General features: G+C 48.5%; 1 protein-coding gene across 6 annotated transcripts in view; it reads left to right on the top strand.

Moving 5' to 3' along the window:
- Positions 1-23,133, top strand: part of unc5c (unc-5 netrin receptor C) — a 288,173-nt gene that overhangs the window by 243,663 nt on the left and 21,377 nt on the right. For 3 of the 6 annotated variants that reach the window (XM_033022615.1, XM_033022596.1, XM_033022588.1), the window contains 5 exons: positions 3,424-3,588; positions 11,673-11,729; positions 16,870-17,061; positions 18,544-18,894; positions 22,285-22,372. In XM_033022615.1, coding sequence (XP_032878506.1) covers positions 3,424-3,588; positions 11,673-11,729; positions 16,870-17,061; positions 18,544-18,894; positions 22,285-22,372 — 853 coding nt within the window. The remainder of the gene's footprint in view (positions 1-3,423; positions 3,589-11,672; positions 11,730-16,869; positions 17,062-18,543; positions 18,895-22,284; positions 22,373-23,133) is intronic. The other 3 variants (XM_033022624.1, XM_033022604.1, XM_033022607.1) reach the window with 2 other exon arrangements.

The raw sequence follows: 23,133 nt of genomic DNA, 5'->3' as shown, positions 1-23,133 counted from the left end.
GCCATGAAGTATCCTTTGGAAATCAGTTGCTTGGCAGTTACAAACGTTTCCATTTTGAAATGTATATACTTAACAAACACATTTAGTGAAGTTAATTCAATGATGATGCGACGTCCACCATCTTTTTTAGTTTTAGTGAATATATTTGAGACAAATTCCAAGGGTTCATGTTTGTTTTTTTCAATGATACCCTTTGTGAGTAGCCTCACCAGTTCTGCTTGGCCCTCTAGTTTTTCTTTAACTAAGAGGGAAAAAACCCTTTGGGGTGTATGCTGAACTGGTGGCATGTTTTCTTGAACAAATTCTATTTTGTATCCACGAATGCTGTTGAGTATATATTTATCATTCGTGATAGACCTCCATGCTTCCACAAACAGGTGTAATCTCCCCCCTGTTAGTATAGAACCCCCACTTTTTATATGCTGGTAGGAACCAGACCCACCTACCTCCATGGTTACGGGTGTTTCTTCTGTTTCTTCGTTGGATGATGTGTTGTCTGATGTGCTGCTGGTTGGGGGTGACGCATTTTCCATGGGGTCCGCTCTGGGCCCTGGCCAAAAAAAGGCTTTCGGGGGTAATGTGCGGACCCCGAGCGTTCACCAGTCCCATGAGGCTGACGTCGACTGGTGGACGCGGTGGGGTACTGCCGCTTGGGTTTTGTTGCTTTGCTCGTCCCGGGGCCTGCCCTCATGAGGCCAAATGTTTTGGACTCCTCTTCCAGGTCCTTCACTTTTTTAGAGAGGTCCTTGCCGAAGAGCAGGATTTGTGGCTCTGAGGCCGGTGTTTTGCACAACCCTGCGAATTTTGGGTTGAGGGCAGGTCTTATTATCTCCTTACGGAGGTTGTTGATCTCGAATTGGGTATTGCACAGCAGTGCGAGTGTATCCTGCTGATTCGTGGTCATTTCCACCCCATCCACGGAACGAGCATAGGAAGTGAAGGCTGACGTCAGGAGCCTGAGGATCCGCTGTAGTTTTAGTTCTTGGTTGCGGATGTTCTGCCCAACGTGCCCCCAGATTTGGCTGTTGACGGCCGGCACGTTGAGCGAGGCGCAATTTTCTGGGGCCGAATACAGCTCTAGTGCCTCATTGACTACCTGCTCTTGTAGGGGTTAGAAGGACAGGTAGTCTATGCTGGCCACCAGTTTTGGCTCTAATGGCCGACCTGCTCGTGGAGCTTTAACGGTTGACCACACCCAGCAGCTCTTCCTGGTCCTGTACCCCAAGCGTACTCCCGACATCTTCGGCCAGTGACCCCTCTTCTTGACCAGCCCAGCCCTGGTCGTCAACGCTGCCCTCGGCTGAGGGGGAAGCGATGGCCAGTGCCTTGTGAGGCACTGTGGCGGGAGTGCCTGAACTCCCTTGGCGAGACTGCTCCAGCTCCCGAAGCAAGTCTCGCTGGAGCATTTGCTCCATGAGCCGCTCCATGCAGCTCAGGCGGCTGTCTCTGCCGCTCTCGGGCGGCGAGACGTCCTTGTCGGAGATGTCAGACGTTACCGGCCGGTTTGTCTTCCGTGTTGATTTACTTCCAGCCCGCTGCTCAGGCTGCGCTAGCGGGACTGGGCTTGGCTCGGTGTCGGGAATAGCGGACCACAGGGTATGCGGTCCTGCCGCCTCTTGCCCCCCACTGATGGAATGCTCCTCTGTTGGAGTCGAACGGGGGCGGTCTTCTTTGCTTGCCTTGTTTTGCTCAGTTTTCCCCAGTTGTCTCGACCTGGTGAGACAAAACAAAGCAACTCTTTTTGAAAAAACGACCTCAGAATAAACTTACCTGACGGTCCGTCTTGTTTAAGCTGTAGCGGGAGCGCCTGTACTCCCATTCGTCGCTGTTGCACTGCGTGAACGCTCATGTCGCGCATGCGTGCTGGACGGGTTCTTCACGTAGTCACTCACGTGACTCCGAAGTAAAATCCCCTCATGATTTTACCTCTTAGCCTTCTGCGCTCCAAGGAATAAAGTCCTAGCCTGCTCAACCTCTCCCTATAGCTCAGACCCTCCAGTCCTGGCAACATCCTCGTGAATCTTCTCTGCACCTCTTTCCAGTCTTCTCCCCAGATGGGAGGATTCTCAAACACGAGAGCATTGATTTAAGGTCAGAGGGGAGAGATTTAAGATGGACCCCGGGCAACCTGCTCATTCAGAAGGCAGTCCTTATCTGGAATGAGCTGCCGGGGGAAGCTATAGAAGTGGATGCATTTACCACTTTCAACAGTCGTTTGGACAGATATATGGTAGGAAGGATTTAGAGGACTATGTCATAATCCCTTACTCTTTAATCCCCACCTCTATAACATGTGGGCAACGTTTTGCCTGAACCTGCTGCCAGGGGTAGGGGTGAAGGCAGATTTAATTGTGGTGTTTGTGAGGCTTTTAGATAGGCACATGGATATGGAGGGCATGGAGGGCATATGGATCAAGTGCAGGCTGAGGAGATTAACCTTCTAGACATCAGCAGGACCTTCACAGTGAAGGTAGGGCCCTGGGGAACGTTGTAGGCCTGTGTTGCTTGGAGCGCAAGAGAGTGAGGGGTGACCTTATAGAGGTGTACAAAATCGTAAGGGAGAATTTTACCCAGGGTTGGGGAATCAAGGACCAGAGGACATAAATTTAAGATGAGAGATTTAATAGAAACCTGAGGCTAAGAGATTTAATAGAGGCCTGAGGAGTAACTATTGCACAGATGGCAGTGGGTGTACAGAAAGAGTTCCCAGAGGTGGTTGTTGAGGCAGGTTCTATAATAACATTTAAAAGACACCTGGACAGGTTCATTAATAGGAAAGGTCTAAAGGGAAAAAAGGCCAGTGCTGGAGTAACTCAGCGGGTCAGGCACCATCTCTGGAGAACATGGATAGGTGATATTTTGGTTCAGGACGCCTTGGTTTTATTTAGTTTAAAGATACAGCACGGAAACAGGCCAATCGGCCCAATATGTCCATGCTAACCAGTGATCCCCGCACACAAGCACTATCCTACACACTAGGGACAATTTACAATTATACCAAGCCAATTAGCCTACAAACCTGCATGTCTTTTGAGTGTGGGAGGAAACTGGAGATCCCAGGGAAAACCCACACAGGTCATGGAGAGAACATGCAAACTCCATACAGACAGCACCCGTAGTCAGGATTGAACCTGGATCTCTGGCACTGCGAGGCAGCAACTCCACTGCTGCGCCACCGTGCCGTCCCTTCATCAGGGATTTGGGCCAAATGCGGGCAAATGGGACCTCATGGTCAGCATGGAGGAGTTGGGCCAAAGGGCCTGTTTCCGTACTGTGTGACTCCACGACTGTTGGTTTAACTTGGCATCATGTTCGGCACGGACGTTGTGGGCCGAATGGCCTGTACTGTTGTGTGTGGCGTGGTGGGTGGAGATGGTGATGGTGGGACTGTGTGCTCTGATGCTTCTCTCTTGTTGCACGTAGTGGATGGTGGGTGGACGGAGTGGAGCAGGTGGTCAACATGTGGGACGGATTGCATGCACTGGCGCTGGAGGGAGTGCACGGCCCCTGCCCCTAAAACCGGTGGGAAGGACTGCCACGGACCCGTGCTAGACTCCAAAAACTGCACCGATGGCTTATGCATGCAAAGTAAGTGAGGAGGCAAACCCTCTTACCCCCCCCCCCCTTCTCCTGTAGCTGCAACAGTGCGTATGTATAGCAAGGAACTGCAGATGCTGGTTTACCCCAATGAGAGACACAAAATGCTGGAGTAACTCAGCCGGTCAGGTAGCATCTCTGGAGAAACAGAATTGGTGATGTTTCTGGTTGGACTGAAGAAGGGCCTCGACCTGAAACGTCACCTATTCCCTTTCTCCAGAGATGCTGCCTGTCCCGCTGAGTTACTCCAGCACTCTGTGTCTATCTACAGTGCTTGTGTATTGTGGGGCGGCACAGTGTCTCAGCGGTAGAGTTGCTGCCATACAGCGCCAGAGACCTGGGCTTGATCCTGACTACGAGTGCAGTTAGTACAGAGATTTGGACCTTGTCCCCGTGACCGCATACGTTTTCCCAGGGTGCTCTGGTTTCCTCCCACACTCCAAAGATGTGCAAGTCTGTTGGTTGATTGGTTTCGGTAAAAGTGTCAATTGTCCATAGTGTGTTGGATAGTGCTGGTGTACAGGATGATCACTGGTTGGCACGGTCTTGGTTGGCCAAATGCCTGTTTCTATGCTGTATCTCTATTGCATACAATACAATACAATACAATACAATACAATACAATACAATACAATACAATACAATTCAATTTATTGTCATTTGGACCCCTTGAGGTCCAAACGAAATGTCGTTTCTGCAGCCATACATTACAAAACAAAAAGACCCGAGACACAACACAGTTTACACAAACATCCATCACATCGTTGTGATGGAAGGCAAAAAAAAACTTATCTCTCCACTGCACTCTCCCCCCCCGATGTCAGAGTCAGAGTCAAAGTCAAAGCCCCCGGCTGGCGATGGCGATTGTCCCGTGGCCATTAAAGCCACGCCGGGTGATGCAAGGTCGCGCACCGGGTCTTGGTGTTAGAGCCCCCGGCGTGCGCTCGCAAAGTCCCGCGGCCATTCCAAGCCGCGCGGGGCGATTATGTAAGGCCCCGCTCCAGGAGCTCTTCAACCCCGCAACTCGGGCGGGAGAAGTCGCCGTTGCGGAAGCCCCGAAAAGCGGTCTCCCAGCAGGGACCCGCGGGCTCCCGGTGCCGCCGTCCGCCAAACCCGCAGTTGCAGCCTCCGAATCTCCGGTGGTCGGGTGGCAGCAGCGTCCACCACAGCTCCACCCGCTCCGGACTCGGCCAGCCCCGTGACGGTGAGTAGTCGGCAGCTCCGCAGCTGGAACCCCAGGTCGTTCCTGTTGGAGGCCGCTCCACGTTGCAGCCCCAACGACAACGGAGACCCGACAAAGAAAAGGTCGGGTCTCCCGTGCAGGGGAAAGATTTTAAAGATTTTAAAGTTACCCCCTCCCCCCCACCCCACCCCCACCCCTCCACACACATACCCCAACAAAAAAAATAACAAAGACTACATAAAAACGAGACAAAAAATAATAAAACACAGACAGACTGCAGAGGCCGCTGCTGACGAGAGTCGCACCGCCCATCCTGCCTTCCCCCACTGATTCCCATGACCATCCCCTCCCACCATCGATCCCACCCCCCTAAACTCTCCTCCCCACTGGTCTGACACTGCAAGCTTTACTTTCGTTTACTTTAGAGATACTGCGTGCAAACAGGCCCTTCGGCCCACCAGGTTCGCACCTGTACTCTTGCACTATCCTACTCACTGGGGACAATTTATAATTTTTACTGAAGCCAATTAACTTAGAAACCTGCACATCTTTGGAGTGTGGGGGGAGCACCTGAGCACCTGAAAACCCACGCGGTCACGGGGAGAAGGTACAAACTCCATACAGACAGCACCCGTAGTCAGGATCGAACCCGGGTTTCTGGCACTGTAAAGCAGCAACTCTACCTCTGCGCCACCGTGCCGTCTTACTCCATCTTCCTCTCTCCTCCCTATCGACTCTCCCAGCAGCACTGTCTGAGAACCATCAAACCTTTACTACTAGTAGAAAGAAGGAACTGCGGATGCTGGTTAATATACAAAAGGATACAAAGTACTGGAGTAACTCAGCATGTCAGGCACCGAGGTACAGTGAAAAGCTTTATCATGGTAGAGGTCAGCATGCCAGGCCTCAACGGGTCGGCACCTCCTTTGTCGGCGGGTTTGATAACAATGTTGGGACTGTTGCTGAGCGAGGGGAGGGCTGTGCGTTTGGGGGTGAGATTGGAGTGTCTGAGGGGAGGTGAGAAGTCAAGACAGTTGATCTTGCACCAGGAGTTGGAAATTGTTTTGGGAACAGCTTCATCCAAGACCGCAAGGAATTGCAGAGAATTATCAACGTAGCCCTGTTCATCGCACAAACCAACCTCCCTTCCATTGACTCCATCTATACTTCACGCTGCCTCGGCAAGGCCACCAGCATAATCAAGGACCAGTCTCGCCCTGGACACTTCCTCTTCTCCCCTCTGATTTAATCCAGAACTTTAAAAGGAAATTGCATTAGTAATGGCCAGTTAAGTACCCAACAGTCTGGGGAAGGGTCCCGACTCTTCCAAAGGTGAAACATCACCTGTCCATGTTCTCCAGAGATGCTGCCTGACCCGCTGAGTTACTTCAGCATTTTGTGTATTTTTTACCTGAACAGTAAACTCTTTCAATAACAGATCATGGGCGTTGGGGGGGAATGGTGCCAATTATCCATTATAACCGACTGAGTTTAACCCAAGGCTGGGAGGGAAGAAGCATGGCATTGGAGGAAGGAGGTGGGGCTAAACCAGGGGGAATTCACAGGTGGAGGAGCCCAGAGCCCCCGGCCCCACACGTAGTGCGACGGGGACGGGCTCGGTACAAACGCCGCCTTCATGCTACTCGCTCCCTCCACTCCCTCAACCGGAAGCTCCCACAACATGGCGCTAGTGCACTGGGTCACTGGTGGAAGTGGGGGATGTTGCAACGGGAGCCTTGGTCCACTATAACCAAAATCTGCTACATAGAGGTTTGTTATTGCGAGTGTTTACTGTATTTACAATCGGTGGCAATACCCATGTAGACCACTGGATGGCAGTGCTGGCCATGAATCTGCCCGAGTCTACTGCCTACTTCAGATAGTTTCTTCCCAGCTGTTGTCAGGCAACTGATCTATCAGATCACAAGCTGGAGAGCAACCCTGACCTCCCAGTGACCCCATTGGAGACCTTGGAACTATCTTCAATACAACTTTATAAGACTTTATCCTTTTCCCAGAGATGCTGCCTGACCTGCTGCTTAACTCCAGCATTTTGGGTCTGTCTTCGGTGTAAACCTGCATCTGCAGTTCCTTCTTAAGCATTTTTTTTTTTGCATGCTGTCTAATCAGTGGAACGATTACACATGATAACAATCAAGCCATCCACAGTGTCCAGGTACAGGATAGAGGGAATAACGTTTAGTGCAAGATAAAAACCGATAAAGTACAATTAAAGATAGTCCAAGGGTTTTCAATGAGGTAGATGGTAGGTCAGGACTGCTCACTAGTTGGTGATAGGATCATTCAGTTGCCTGATAACGGCTTTATTCTCCCCGCCTACAATCAATCTGAAGAAGGGTCTCAACCCAAAATGTTAGAACATTTAAAATATATTTGGACAGGTGTATGGATGGAAAGGGTTTAGAGGGATATGGGCCAAATGCAGGCAAATGGGATGAGGCTGGAATGCTAACTTGGTCAGCAGGGACAAGTTGGGCCAAAGGGCCTGTTTTTGTGCTCTATGACTCTATGACTATGGTGTCCTCAGTCATAAAGTCCCTCAACAAAGAAATGGGCCCTTCAACCCACCACAGCCATGATAACCTCTCATGACTACACCAGTTTAAGGGCAGCATTGTGGCGCAGTGGTAGAGTTGCTGCCTCACAGTGCCAGAGACCCACGTTTAATCCTGACCTTGGGTGTTGTCTGTGTGGAGTTTGCATGTTTTCCCTGCGACCACGTGGGTTTCTTCCGGGTACTCTGGTTTCCTCCCACACTCTAAGGATGTACAGATTTGTAGTTTAAATGGCTTCTGTAAATTGTCCCTAATGTGTAGGATGTGAGTGTGGTTCTAACATAGAACTAGTGAACTGGACCGCGTGGGGTTGGTGGGCTGAGGGGCCTGTTTTCACTCTATATCACTAAACTAGACTTAACAAAACTAATCTAAACTAAACTAAACTAGTCTAATTTGTCTGCATAAAGTCCATACTGTTCTATTCCTTGCCTACTAAAGTGTCTGTCCAAATAACCTTTTAACCTCATGATTGCATCGACTTCCATCTCCTCCTCTGGTAATGCATTTCAGATATCAACCACAATGAGTTTTCCATTATTCTCAGTTTATACATGGCATGGGCAGTTCTGGTCGCCCCATCACAGGAAGGATGTGCAGGCTTTGTAGAGGGTGCAGAGGAGGTTTGCCAGAATGCTGCCCGGATTAGAGGGCGCACAGGAGAGAGGTCTGGGTGATAGCACTAAATCCAGCTGTTTTAAACAGTGAACACAAAGTAGATTAGTACAGCATCAACACATTGGGAAAATGACACAAAGTGCTGGAGGAACTCATCAGGTCAGGCAGCATCTGTGGAGAACATGGATAGGTGATGTTTCAGGTTGAGTGTAAGTGGGGGGTGGGGGGTGGGGGGGGGGGGGTGAAAGCTGTAAAGGTGGTGAGGACAGACAAAGCATGGCAGGTAATAGATGGGCTCGGGTGAGGGGGGCTTTTGATAGGCAGGTGCCTGGAACAAAATACTAAAGAAGACACAAAGCACTGGAGTAACTCAGCGGATGTGGCAGAATCTCTGGAGAACATGGATAGGTGACGATTCTGGTCGGGACTCTTCACACTGTGCCGATCATGATGCCACGAACAATTCGGGAGTCTGAAGAAGGACACCGACCCGAGACTTCACCTATCCACGGTGGCTCAGTGGTGCGGCGGTGGTGTTGTTGCCTTACAACGCTATATTGCCTCTAGTGAGACCTGTGTTTGACCCTGACTACGGGTGCCGTCTGTACAGAGTTTGTATGGTCTCCCTGTGACCACGTGGGGTTTTTATCCGGGTGCTCCGGTTTACTCCTACACTCCAGATGTGCAGGGTTTTAGATTAATTGGCTTCTGTAAAATTGTCCCCAGTGTGCAAGATAGAACTAGGATGGTTGGCGTGGACTCGGTGGGCCGAAGGGCCTGTTTCCACACTGTATCTATAAACTAACCTAAACTAAAACCACTTCCAAGCTGAGATATCAGGTTTGAAATATGGAGACCTAACCTGTTGTAGAGTTGTCACATCTTGCTAACAGTAGCCTGAACCAAACTCAAACTTAATCTGATTTTAAACTCTGTTAATCCTTTTTTTCTGAAGTTCTGAACTAGAAATCCCCCCCTTTTTTTTTAAAAGAAAATGAAACAAAAAATAACCTCATGTCAGAGACCCAGGTTTAATTCTGAATTTGGGTTCCATCTATGTAGAGTGTTGTACATTAATAATAATAATGGATGGGATTTATATAGCGCCTTTCTAATACTCAAGGCGCTTTACATCACATTATTCATTCACTCCTCAGTCACACTCGGTGGTGGTAAGCTACTTCTGTAGCCACAGCTGCCCTGCGGCAGACTGACGGAAGCGTGGCTGCCAATCTGCGCCTACGGCCCCTCCGACCACCACCAATCACTCACACACATTCACACACAGGCAAAGGTGGGTGAAGTGTCTTGCCCAAGGACACAACGACAGTATGCACTCCAAGCGGGATTCGAACCGGCTACCTTCCGGTTGCCAGCCGAACACTTAGCCCATTGTGCCATCTGTCGACCCAAAATTCGACCGCATGGGTTTCCTCCAGGTGCTCCGGATCCCTCCCACATCCCAAAGACGTGCGGGTCTGTAGGTTAATAGAACCATAGAAACATAGAAAATAGGTGCAGGAGTAGGCCATTCGGCCCTTCGAGCCTGCACCGCCATTCAATATGATCATGGCTGATCATCCAACTCAGTATCCTGTACCTGCCTTCTCTCCATACCCCTGATCCCTTTAGCCACAAGGGCCACATCTAACTCCCTCTTAAATATAGCCAATCAACTGGCCTCAACTACCTTCTGTGGCAGAGACTTCCACAGATTCACCACTCTCTGTGTGGAAAATGTTTTTCTCATTGGCTTCTATAAATTGCCCCTTGTGCGTAGGAAGTGGATGAAAAAGTAGGATAACAGAATTAGTATGAACAGGTGATCACGGGTATGAACCGATTCATTAACTTCTGTAAATTGTAAATTGTCCCAAGTGTGTAGGATGGTGCTGGAGTACAGGGTGATCATGGTTCAGAATGGACTCTGTGGGCTGAATGGCCTGTTTCCACTGTATCTCTGCATCTAAAGCTGTATCAAATTATCAAACCTGTACCTTTTCATTTTCCAAACCCTAGCCCTATTTCCTGGTGGTTGCAGTGAATGAGAGTGTGGCCAGGGTGGTGTGGGTCTCTGATGATGCTGGCTGCCTTCTTGAGGCAGTGCCTCCTGTAGATCCCTTCGATGGTGAGGAGGTCAGAGCCAGTGATGGACTGGGTAGTGTTCATCACTTACTGCAACCTTAAGTTTTCGAATTACCCTACCAGGCCGTGATGCAACCTGTCTGTGAGCTCCCCACTGTGCACCCGTAGAGCTTCCATGGAGTATTCAACAACAGGAGAATAGGTTTGGACTTTCCAGAGCCAGTCTATGAGCGAGTATTGCAGAACAAGTCTATGTCAGTATTGAAATCAATCCTATTTTCCCCAGTCTCCTTGTAACATGCTCCATCTCACATTCCCTATCAATTCCCTGACATTCCTGCACACCAGGATTTGCCCATTTACCAATTAACCTACAAACCCGCACGTCATTGAGATTTGGGAGGAAACCACAGAGCACCCAGAGAAACTGATGTGGTCACACGTGCAAACTCCCCACAGACAGCACCCGAGGTCAGGTTCGAACCTGGGTCTCTGGGGTTGTAAGGCTCTGCCTGCTGATAATTGCACATCACATTTAGCAGTGGCAAGAGCCCCTGGGAACCCCCAGCCCAGGAGACCACTGACTGTCTCTCTCCACTAAGCCCAGCGGAGTTATCATGCTCCCCTTGAAGCTCAGACCTGTAGGACAAAAGACTACGCACAGGAGTTGAAAAAAGCTCACAGATGTGCTTTTAGACTTCAGACATTAGTGGTACGGCACAGAAACAGGCCCTTTGTCCAACTGAGTCCACACCAGCCAGCTATCACCACATACACTAGCACTATACTACACACTAGGGACAATTCACCATTTCTTTTTAACCAAAGCCAACTATCCTACAACCCCGCACGTCTTTGGAGTGTGGGACAAATCCGGAGCACCCGAAGAAAACCCACATGGTCTCAGGGAAAACGTACAAGCTCCGTACGGATAGCCCACGTGGTCAGGATTTAACCTGGGTCTCAGATGTTGTAAGGCAGCAAGTCTACTATGCCATTGTACCGCCCGAACATTTCTCATTGACATTGAAAGCAAATACCACCGAATAATTTAAATGATCTTGTGGCTGCCCACATGACCCCTGCAATAACGCTATGGTATAACCAGCTGTTTGTAGCACAGGGTCTTCCACTCATGAAGAGATTGAGGAGGTTGATGAAGAGAAGGAGATTGAGGAGGCACGGTGACGCTGTGGCAGAGTTGCTACCTTCCAGAGCCAGAGACCCGGGTTCAATCCTGACTACGGGTGCTCTCTGTACGGAGTTTATACATTCTACATTCTCCCTGTGAATGCATGGATTTTCGTACGTGAATTTTCCCCGGGCGCTCCAGTTTCCTCCCACACTCCAAGGACGTGCAGGCTTGTAGGTTAATTGGTTTCGGTAAAATTGTAAGTTGTCCCTAGTGTGTGTAGAATAGTGCTAGTGTGCAGGGTGATCACTAGTCAGCACGGACTTGGTGGGCCAAAGGGCCTGTTTCCGTGCTGTATCTCTAAACTAAACTAAGGATTGCTGGGACACATAGTCTTTAGTTATATTAATGCCTTGTGTTTTGTGAACATTTAATTTTATTTTCATTTCCTTTCTTTTTTTCTTTGCTTATTTTCTTTAAGGTTTGTTTTATCAAATTTCCAAAGAACAGAAAGGTCGCACAGATTTTGGATATTCCTGTAAGTCTTATTCCCTCGCATTTTATTTTCCTTTGGTTTGCCGACTCTTGTGAGAGTGTTATTGATTCCCGAGTGGGCTGGAAGGTGGTGGATGGAGTGACGGGAGGGGGAGGTAGGGGGTGCAGGATCTGGGATATAAAGGAGGCCCATTGAACATCACAGCTATTCAATTGTTAAAATGGTGGCCTGTGGAGTGAGAGATGAAATGGTGGGACATTTGACCATCCTTTCAAAATGGAGGCAACGGCATCAGTTGCAATAAGGAAAGCATTGAGATCTCAGACCCAATTTTGATGCGCTTCATGAGACAAGTTCATTACGAGCAGAATTGGACAATTTGGCTCATCAAGTCTACCCGCCATTCGATCATGGCCAATTTATATTTCCTTGTCAACCCCATTCTCCTGTATTTTCCCTGGTCTTTGATCTGTAACCTCCTTACTAATCAAGAACTTATTAATCTTTGCTTTAAAAATACCCATTGTCCTGGCCTTCACAGCTGTTTGTGGCAAAGAGTTCCGCGGATTCACCACCCTCTGACGAAATAAATTCCTTCTCATCCCCATTCTAAAGGTTCGTTCTTTTATTCTGAGGCTGTGCCCTCTGATTCTAGACTCTCCCACTACTGGAAAAACCCTTTCCACGTCCACTCTATCTAGCCCTTCATTGTCCAGTAGGTTTGAATAAGATACCCCCTCATCCTTCTTAAAGGATTCAACCTAATTGAGGTGGCATGGTGGCACAGCGGTAGAGTTGGTGCCTTGCAGCACCAGAGACCTGGGTTCAATCCTGACTCCAACAAGCCTACTGTCTCCGCCTTTTCCTTTCTTTCCCACCCACCCCCGACATCAGTCTGAAGAAGGGTCTTGACCTGAAACGTCGCCTATTCCTTCCCTCCATAGATGCTGCCTCGCCCGCTGAGTTCCTCCAGCATTTTTGTCTACCTTCGACCTAATTCTATGTTTAGTTTAGGTAGCTTAGTTTAGTTTATTGTCACATGTACCAAGGTACAGTGAAAAGCTTTTTGTTGCTTGCTATCCAGTCAGTGGAAAGAGTGTAGATGGTTACAATCATGCCGTCCACAGTGTACAGATGCATGATAAAAGAAATAATGTAGTCCAGTAAAGTCTGATTAAACATAGTCTGAGGCTCTCCAATGAGATAGATAGTAGGTCAGGACTGCTCTCTGGATGCTGATAGGATGGTTCAGTTGCCTGATAACAGCTGGGAAGAAACTGTCCCTGAATCTGGAGGTGTGCATTTTCACACTCTTGTACCTCTTGCCTGATGGGAGAGGGGAGAAGATAGAGTGACCGGGGTGAGAGTCAACACGTAATGAGCTTTCTAAGGAGAACTGATCAGCAATTTGCTGCATTTCCCATCTCCCCACATTTGCTACTTTCTTTGCCTAGTCCATTTCAATTCCCTTTTCTCCCTGTAGTTTTCTCATTTTCTCCCTTCCTTTCCCAACAGCATAGGATCTTGCAAGAATGCAAAACCATGCGGCCTAAGGCCAGTTGTTTCCACATCTGCCCCGATTTGGATGCTGATAGATTAGCTGGTGTGTGAAACATCTTAGTTCCTACCGCACCTACTCACTCCTCACCCATTTCAACAGGTTTAGTTTCCCAACAATTTTATTCCTTGGAGTGCAGGAGGATGAGGGGTGATCTTATAGAGGTGTACAAAATCGTAAGAGGAATAGATCGGTCAGCGTACTGTCTTTTGGCCAGAGTAAGGAAATCGAGAACCAAAGGACATAGATTTAAGGTGAGGGGGGAAAGTTTGAATAGGAATCAGAGGGGTAACTTTTTCACACAATGGGTGGTTAGTGTATGGAAAGAGCTATCTGAGGAGGTAGTTGAGGCAGGTACTATCACAACGTGGATAGATGGTAACGGTATACATGGTACCTGCATGTGGATGCAGGTACATGGATAGGACAGGTTTAGAGGGGTAAGGTCCAAATGCAGGCAGGTGGAACGAGTGTAGATGCAGCATGTTGGTCGGGGTGGGCAAGTTCAGATTCAGATTCAGATTCAGATTCAATTTTAATTGTCATTGTCAGTGTACAGTACAGAGACAACGAAATGCATTTAGCATCTCCCTGGAAGAGCGACATAGCAAATGATTTGAATAAATAATAATAAGTGATAATAAGTGTCCGGGGGGTGGGGGGGTGATTCGCAGTCACCGAGGTACGTTGTTGAGTAGAGTGACAGCTGCCGGGAAGAAGCTGTTCCTGGACCTGCTGGTTCGGCAACGGAGAGACCTGTAGCGCCTCCCGAATGGTAGGAGGGTAAACAGTCCATGGTTGGGGTGAGAGCAGTCCTTGGCCAAAGGGATAGTTTCCACACTGTATGACTGTCACAGAGTTAATGCGGTTAGGGGGAATCTAGAGGGTATGTGGAGAGAATTATACCCAAGGCTCAAACAAGGTGGCAGAGGCTACAAAATGGAGCCAGTGGTTTGGAAGCACTTCCACATGCAGATGGGGATAGAAACCTAGCCCTCTCTTCCCCGCCCTGACAGCTATTTCACAGAACTGTTGTGATTAAGGTTTCCCTCCCAAAACTAGATGGAATTTTGTGGTAAAGGGACACAAAGTGCTAGAGTAACTCAGCGGACTGGGCAGCATCTCTGGAGAACATGGATAGGTAACCTTTCGGGTCTGGATCCATTTCCAGTCTGTTGTGTGGTACTCAATGTACCATTACTATTGCAAGTTATTTTTAAAGTTCCGTAATGAAACAGGCCGTTTAGCCCACTAAGTTAGTTCAGTTTAGAGATACAGCTCCAAAACAGGCCATTCAACCCAACGAGCCCGCACCCACCAGCGATTCCTGCACACTAGCACTATTCCCACACACACTAGGGACAACTTACAATTTTTACCAAAGCCAATAACCTACAAACCTGCACGTCTTCGGAATGTGGAGGGAAGCCGGAGCACCTAGAGAAAACCCACGCGGTCACGGGAAGAATGTACAAACTCCGTATGGACAGCACCCATAGTCAGGATCAAACTTGGGTCTCTGGCGCTGTGAGGCAGCAACTCTATCGCTGGGCCACTGTGCCACTGATGAATCTGACCACCAAGCACTCATGTACATTAATTCTATCCAACCGTGTTTGGATTTCCTTGCATTCATCCCTCGCCCCCACCACCCCCCCCCCCCTCCTCCCCCTCACTCCCTCGGCTCCACCACTCACCAACACACCAGGCCCAACTTACAGTGGCCTCGCAGATAACAGCAGAGGTTAAGATCGAACCCACATCACTGAAGCTATGAGACAACTGTTCTACTTGCTGCACCACTGCACAGCACTTTGTTTTGGATGCTGTGTGAGATACTAAGAGCCATTTATGAAGCTCTGCATGTTCCCAACAGCTCTCACAAACCTCTACAGACACACTGTAGTAGGCATTTTATCGGGAAGCATCACAGCATGGTTTGGGAACAGCTCCATCCAAGACCGCAAGAAATTGCAGAGAATTGTGGACGCAGCCCAGACCCCCATCACACAAACCAGCCTCCCTACCATTGACTCCATCTACACTTCACGCTGCCTCAGCAAGGTCAACATAATCAAGGACCAGTCTCACCCCAGCCACTCCCTCTTCTCCCCTCTCCCATCAGGCAAAAATGTCTTGTAACCCAACGATATGAACGTTGAATTTTCCCGTTATAGGTAACTGCAAAGTCCCTCTTCCTGCACCCCAACTTTTCCCAACCATCTCTGCTGTGCTCCACTGGACAAACACCTATTTCTCCCCTCCCTTTCTGCCTACATTCCTTCCTCTGGCTTCACAATTTGTACCTCTTCAATCCTTTTGTCTCACACCTTCTGTCTTTTCATTTTGACAATTGTCCAACCTTCTGCCATTCAAAAAAGCCCCTCAGCTGAATCCATCAATCATGTGTTTAAGAAGGAACTGCAGATGCTGGAAAATCGAAGGTACACAAAACACCCACGCGGTCACGGTTGGTTTCTCCAGCTTTTTTGTGTACCATCAATCATGTGCCTGGCTTTGGCCAGCCTGTCCTCTCTTCCAGCTTTCTTTCCCGCCCTCCCCTATACATTGTGTATGCAATCAAAGAATCTCACGGTGCCTCGTCACATGTGACTATAAATTATTCCTATTCCGACCACAGTCAGTCTGAAGAAGGTTCACAACCTGAAACATCACCTATCCATGTTCTCCAGAGGTGCTTCCTGACCCACTGAGTTACTCCAGCACTATGTGTCCTTGTTTGTCTTGTGTGTGTGTGTGTGTGTGTGTGTGTCAGTCCAGGCAAACAGGTCTTAACATTTGACAGCTCTGGGCCTATACTCACTGGAGTTTAGAATGATGAGGGGGGACCTCATTGAAATGCAGCGAATGGTGAAAGGAATAGAGTGGGAGTGGAGAGGACGTTCCCACCAGTAGGAGAGTCTAGGACCAGAGGGCTCAGCCTCAGAATAAAAGGATGTACCTTAAGAAAGGAGATGAGGAGAAATGTCTTTAGTCAGGGGGTGGTGAATCTATGGAATTCATTGCCACAGACGGCTGTGGAGGCCATCTGGGTATTTTGAAGGCGGAGATGGGCAGATTCTTGTAGATCAACCATGATCACACTGAATGTGCAGGACAGGCTTGAGGGGCCGAGTGGCCTACTCCTCCTATTTCCTTGTGTAGGTATAAAGCAGGGGTGTCAAACTCGCAGCCCGCAGACCGGATGCGGCCCGCGATGGAGTCCACTCCGGACCGCGGGATGATTTCCCCGATGTCAGAGTGGGCTGCAGCTGTCCGCGGTGCCGGATCGGACTGCGTTCACGTGTGCGCGGCACGATCTGGCGCGCCTGTAGTTGCATTTTGCCCGTGACCTAAAATGAGTTAAAATGAGTTTGACACCCCTGGTCTAAAGGGAGGTTCAGAGGTTCAAGGGTGTCAAAGGTTATGGGGAGAAGGTAGGAGAATGGGGTTCAGAAGGAAAGTTAGATCAGCCATGCTTCAAAGACAGAGTAGACTTGATGGGCCGAATGGCCTAATTCTGCTCCTATGGCTTGTGAGCTGATGAACTTGTTCCTGTTGGTGAGCCACGTTTGACTGGGGTTCGATGGGTTCCAACTCCCTTTGTTCTCCACCCCCTCGCAGCGGCGCCAAGCTCCGATGACATTGCCCTGTACGTAGCGGTGGCGGTGGCCGTGATTGTGTGCCTGGCCATCTTGTTGGTCGTCATCATGTTCGTGTACCGCAAGAACCACCACGACTTCAGCTCGGACATCAGGGACTCCGCGGCCCTCAACGGCGCCTTCCAGCCAGTGAGCGTGAAGACATCGAGACCAGGTCAGTAGGTCCGAGCTCCTCCCACCTGCCACCACTTTGGCCTAACATCGTGCCGCAATACTCCTTACCTGTTCCAACATTGAACCTTAATTGTACTTGATTGGCACATAGAAACATAGAAAATAGGTGCAGGAGTATGCCTTTCGGCCCTTCGAGCCAGTATCACCACTCAATATGATCATGGCTGATCATCCAAAATCAATACCCCGTTCCTGCTTTCTCCCAACATCCCTTGATTCCGTTAGCCCTAAGATCTTTATCTCCTCTCTCTTGAATACATCATGTGCCAAGGTACAGCAAACTTAATTTTTGCACACAGTTCAGTTCAAGTATTATTATATGTAAGCACAACTTAGATACAGTACAAGTGTCATAGAGTCATACAGTGTGGAAACAGGCTCTTCGGCCCAACTTGCCCAGCTGAGCAACATGTCCCATCTCTACTAGGGACGACAGATGGCACAATGGGCTTAGTGTTCGGCTGGCAACCGGAAGGTAGCTGGTTCGAATCCCGCTTGGAGTGCATACTGTCGTTGTGTCCTTGGGCAAGACACTTCACCCACCTTTGCCTGTGTGTGTGGATGTAATTATGTGAAGCACTTTGGGGTCAATGCAAGTTGACTAAAAATGTGCTATATAAATAAAGAAATTTAAATTTTAAATTTAATTTATTTTACTAGTCCCACCTGCCTGCGGTTTGAACCATATCCCTCTCAACCTATCCTGTCCAAATTATCTCTGCCTCAATTACCTCTTCTGACAGCTCATTCCATACACGCACCACCCTTTGTGTGACAAAATTACCCCTCAGATTCTTATTAAATCTTTCCCCCCTCACTTTAAACCTATGTCCGCTGGTCCACGATTCCTCTACTTTGGGCAAAGGACTCTGTGCGTTTATCCGATCTATTCCTCTCATGGTTTTGTACACCTCTATAAGATTACCCCTCATCCTCCTACGCTCCAAGGAATAAAGCCCTAACCTGCTCAACCTCTCCCTATAGCTCAGGCCCAGGAGTCGTGGCAACATCCTCGTAAATCTTTTCTGCACCCTTTCCAGCTCAACACCATCTTTCCTGTGACATAGTTCGAAACTGAATACAATATACTGTAGATGTGTACAGAAATAGTACACTGAGACAGTATACAAGAGTCTTTAGACTTTATTTTAGTCTTTAGAGATATAGTGTGGAGACAGGCACTTCAGCCCACCGAGTCTGCGCTGACCAGATCACCCAGTACATTAACACTATCCTACACACAAGGCACACAATTTTTACCGAAGCCAAATTAACCGACAAACCTGGACGTCTTTGGAGTGTGGGAGGAAACCGGAGCACATGGGAAAAACCCACGCGGTCACAGGGAGAACGTACAAACTCTGTAGTCAGGATTGAACCTGGGGCTCCGGCGCTGTAAAGCAGCAACTCTACCACTGTGCCACCGTGTCGCCTTACTGACCTCTGTCTTCTCTCCACGCAGATAATCACCTGCTGGCCGTGCAGCCTGATCTGACGTCAGCCGCCGCCAGGTATAGAGGCCCCATGTATGCGCTGCGCGATATCTCTGACAAGATCCCCATGACCAACTCTCCGCTCCTCGACCCGCTGCCCAGCCTCAAGATCAATGTATTGAACCCGTCATGCAGCATCACACCTCAGGGCGGGTCGACGGACCTGGCGTCAAAGCTCTCCCCACAACTCACCGAGTCGCTCCTCGACAACGAAGCCCACAACCTCAAGAACCAAAGCCCAACGCCACAACTGGAGCCATCGTGCAGTGCCCTTGGCAGCTTCAACATCCTGGGAGGACATCTCTCCATCCTCAACTCAGGTAGGAGTCCATTTGGCTGTTGGTTAGGGTAACGTCCAAACACATCATTGTAGTTCAGCCGCTGTTTAATCTTGAAAATAGACACAGTTCTGCAGTAACTCAGCGGGCCAAGCATCAAAAAATATAGAAACATAGAAAATAGGTGCAGGAGTAGGCCATTCAGCCCTTCGAGCCAGCACTATGATCATGGCTGATTATCCAAAATCAGTACCCCGTTCCTGTTTTCGCCCCACATCTCTTGATTCCGTTAGCCCTAAGAGCTATATCTAAAAGGAATAGGTGATGTTTTGGGACAAGATCTTTCTATAGACACAGTCTCTAAAACCTAATTTGAACCCTTTCCAATGCCAGTACATCCTTACTCAGATATGGGGCCCAAAACTGATCACAAATCTCCAAATGCGGACTGACCAGTGCCTTATAAAGCATTATAAAGACCCACCCATGAGTAAAACGCCCATCTCATCTTGGAAGAAGGGTTCTAACCCAAAATGTCACCTATTCTTTTTCTCCAGAGCTGCTGCAGAAACAGTCTGAAGAAGGGTCTCGACCCAAAACGTCACCTATTCCTTTTCTCCAGAGATGCTGCCTGACCCACTGAGTTACTCCAGCACTTTGTGTCTATCTTCAGTGTAAACCAGCATCTGCAGTTCCTTCCTATGCTATTTAATTTTGTTTAGGAAGGAACTGCAGATGCTGATTTATGGTGCAGATAGACACAAAATGTTGGAGTAACTCAAATGGGTTAGGCCGCACCAATGGAGAAAAGGAACAGCTAAATCTAACTCTCTCTTGAAAATGTCCAGTGAATTGGCCTCCACTGCCTTCTGTGGCAGAGAATTCCACAGATACACAACTCTGTGTGAAAATGTTTTTCCTCATCTCAGTCCTAAATGGCCTACCCCTTATTCTTAAACTGTGACTACTGGTTCTGGACTCCCCCAACATCGGGAACATTTCAAGATCAAGATCAAGATCAAGAGAGTTTATTGTCATGTATCCCTGATAGGACAATGAAATTCTTGCTTTGCTTCAGAACAACATAACATAGTAGGCATGACTACAGAACAGATCAGTGTGTCCATATACCATTATATAAATATATACACACATGAATAAATAAACTGATAAAGTGCAAATAAACAGATAGTGGGCTATTAATGTTCAGAGTTTTGTCCGAAACAAGTTTAATAGCCTGATGACTGTGGGGTAGTGGCTATTCCTGAACCTGGTCGTTGCAGTCTTCAGGCTCCTGTACCTTCTACCTGAAGGTAGCAGGGAGATGAATGTGTGGCCAGGATGGAATGGGTCCTTGATGATGCTGTCAACCTTTTTGAGGCAGCGACTGCGATAGATCCCTTCGATGGTTGGGAGGTCAGAGCCATTTTTCCTGCATCTAGCCAGTCCAATCCTTTAAGAATTTTATATGTTTCTATAAGCACCTCTCATCCTTCTAAATTCCAGTGAATAAAAGCCCAGTCGACTCATTCTTTCATCATATGTCAGTCCTGCCATCCCGGGAATTAACCTGGTGAACCTACGCTGCACTCCCTCAATAGCAAGTATGTCCTTCCTCAAATTTGGAGACCAAAACTGCACAATACTCCAGGTGCAATCTCACCAGGGCCCTGTACAACTGCAGTGGGACCTCCTTGCTCCTAAACTCAAATCCTCAGAGTCTAGGAGCAGAGGGCACAGCCTTAGAATAAAAGGATGTACCTTTAGAAAAGAGATGAGGATGAATTTCTTTGAGGGTGCAGAATAGATTCACCAGGATGCTGCCTGGATTCGAGAGTATTAGTCATGAGGAGAGGTTGGACGAAGACTAATTCGCTAAAAGGAGTACAACAAATAAATATAGAATAAATTATCAATTGTACTAGGCAAAGCAGACCATAGCAGTGCAGGCCAGAGTACTCAGTATAAACTTGGTGGTACAGAATCCATAGTGTTTCATTGCTGATGTAGGGTTGAGGTTAGGGGTTGTGCAGGGTGGTTCTAGAGCCTGATGGTCAGTGGGAAGATGCTGTTCCTGAACCTGGAGGTCATGGTTCTCAGGCTCCTTCCTACCTCTTCGTCCTGATGGTGGCACCAAGATGAGAGTGTGTGGCCAGGTTGGTGTGGGTCTTATACGATAATAGCTGCTGCATAACGGTGGGAAGGTCAGTGCCCATGATAGTCCGGGCTTTCTGCAGCCTCCTTTGTTCTTCGGTGTTCGAGATATTGAACCATTCTGTCCTGATACCTCCGCATAGTTTTCCTAATGACAAAGGCCATTGCATGACTAGGTCCAGTTGGCCGCTTGCATTAAGTTGATAAGGCATAACGTAGTGAGTCATACAGTCATACAGCACAGGAACGGGATCCTCGGCCCAACTCGTCCATGTCGATCAAGACGTCACATTTGCCCACATTTGGCCCATATCCCTCTAAACCTTTACAATCCATGTCTAAATGTCTTTTTCAAATGTTATTATAGTACCTGCCTCAATTACATCCTCTGACAGCTCATTGCATACACCGACACTCTGTGTGTGAAAAAGTTTCCCCTCAGGTTCCAGAACATAGTAGGCATGACTACAGAACAGATCAGTGTGTCCATATACCTCCAGCAGCTCATACCACATACCAACAACCCTTTGTGTAAAAAGGTTGCCCCTCAGGCTCCAATTTAATCTCTCCCCTCTCACCTTAAACCTTTGCCCTCTGGTTCTTTATTACCTTACCCTGGGTAAAATACTTATTTACCCGATCTGTTCCCCTCATTTTATACACCTCTATAAGATGACAGAAATGGATAGCGTGATCGCTCAATGTCCTTTGCACTGAGGAGGGGAATCGAGACCCAGAGAACATTGGTTTAAGGTGAGAGGGGAGAGATTAAATTGGAGCCTGAGGGGCAACCTTTTTACACAAAGGGTTGTTGGTATGTGGTATGAGCTGCTGGATGAGGTAGTTGAGGCAGGTACTATCACATTTAGACAGGTGCATTGATAGGACAGGTTCAGAGGGATATAGGCCAAACGCAGGCAGGTGGGACTAGTGTAGATGGGACATGTTGGTTGGAGGGGACAAGTTGAGCCGAGGGGCCTGTTTCCACGCTGTACGACTGACTCAAAGACTCTATACCGGTCCTTCAGCCCACAATGCCCATGTCGAACATGATGCCAAGCTAAACTAATCTCCTCTGACCGCACAGGATCAATATCCCTCCATTCCCTGCATAGCTATAATCACCGCTCATCCTCCTGCTCTCCAAGGAATAAAGTCCTATCCTGCCCAACCTCTCCCTGTAGCTCAGGCCTTCGAGTCCTGACAACATCCTTCTAAACAAGAAGATCGATTTTCCATCTCTGATCTTGCCTTGTCCTCGTGTTCTGTTGATTCCAGGTGTAAGCTTGTTGGTGCCAGCGGGGGCAATACCCCCGGGAAGAGCCTATGAAGTGTACGTGACTGTCCATCGAAGAGATCACATGAGGTAATGGGGCACATCTACTTCTTTTCATCCTTAACAAGATGCTTATAATATTGCATAATCACAATTTACAAACCACTGCAAAGATCAAAACTGCCCCGCAGTTTGCAAACATCCGCTGTCAATTGACATCGTTATCGTCCTGTCCACGACACACTTGACCCCCTGCGGCGATCAGTGTTCATGGAAGGCCTCCAAAGTTCCCCGTGGGGACCGCGTGTCCTCTCCAGGGACACACGGGCATAGACGTCGGCCCGGATGAGGGGCAGTCAGTCGACTCGGGAAGATCCCTCAACTGCCCGCCACCCAGACCCGTGAATGGCCATCTTGGCCACAAGCAATCCAACATGGAAATCCACTCCCACCCCACCCGCACTGACCGACCCCCTCCCAAAGATCGGGAGCCTCGGGCTGAAATGCAGCAGAATCATGAGGAGCCGCTACTCCAGCAGGGGTTGTAGACCCTCAAGGGACACATCTACCGTATGTCTACCGAGATCATGCAAACTCCATACCGACAGCACCCGCAGTCAGAACTGAACCTGTCTTTGGCACTGTAAAGCAGCAACTCTACCGCTGCACCATTATTTTACACTATATTGTTTGTATATTTTTATATATTGCACTTTTTCGTTTTTTTAATGCTATCTACAGAGTATTAATAATAATAATGGATGGGATTTATATAGCGCCTTTCTAATACTCAAGGCGCTTTACATCGCATTATTCATTCACTCCTCAGTCACACTCGGTGGTGGTAAGCT

Source organism: Amblyraja radiata, chromosome 1 (assembly GCF_010909765.2).
Source record: "Amblyraja radiata isolate CabotCenter1 chromosome 1, sAmbRad1.1.pri, whole genome shotgun sequence".
NCBI classification, from domain to species: domain Eukaryota; kingdom Metazoa; phylum Chordata; class Chondrichthyes; order Rajiformes; family Rajidae; genus Amblyraja; species Amblyraja radiata.
The sequence above is the reverse complement of the archived record's forward strand: the minus strand, read 5'-3'. Positions and strand labels throughout refer to the sequence as shown.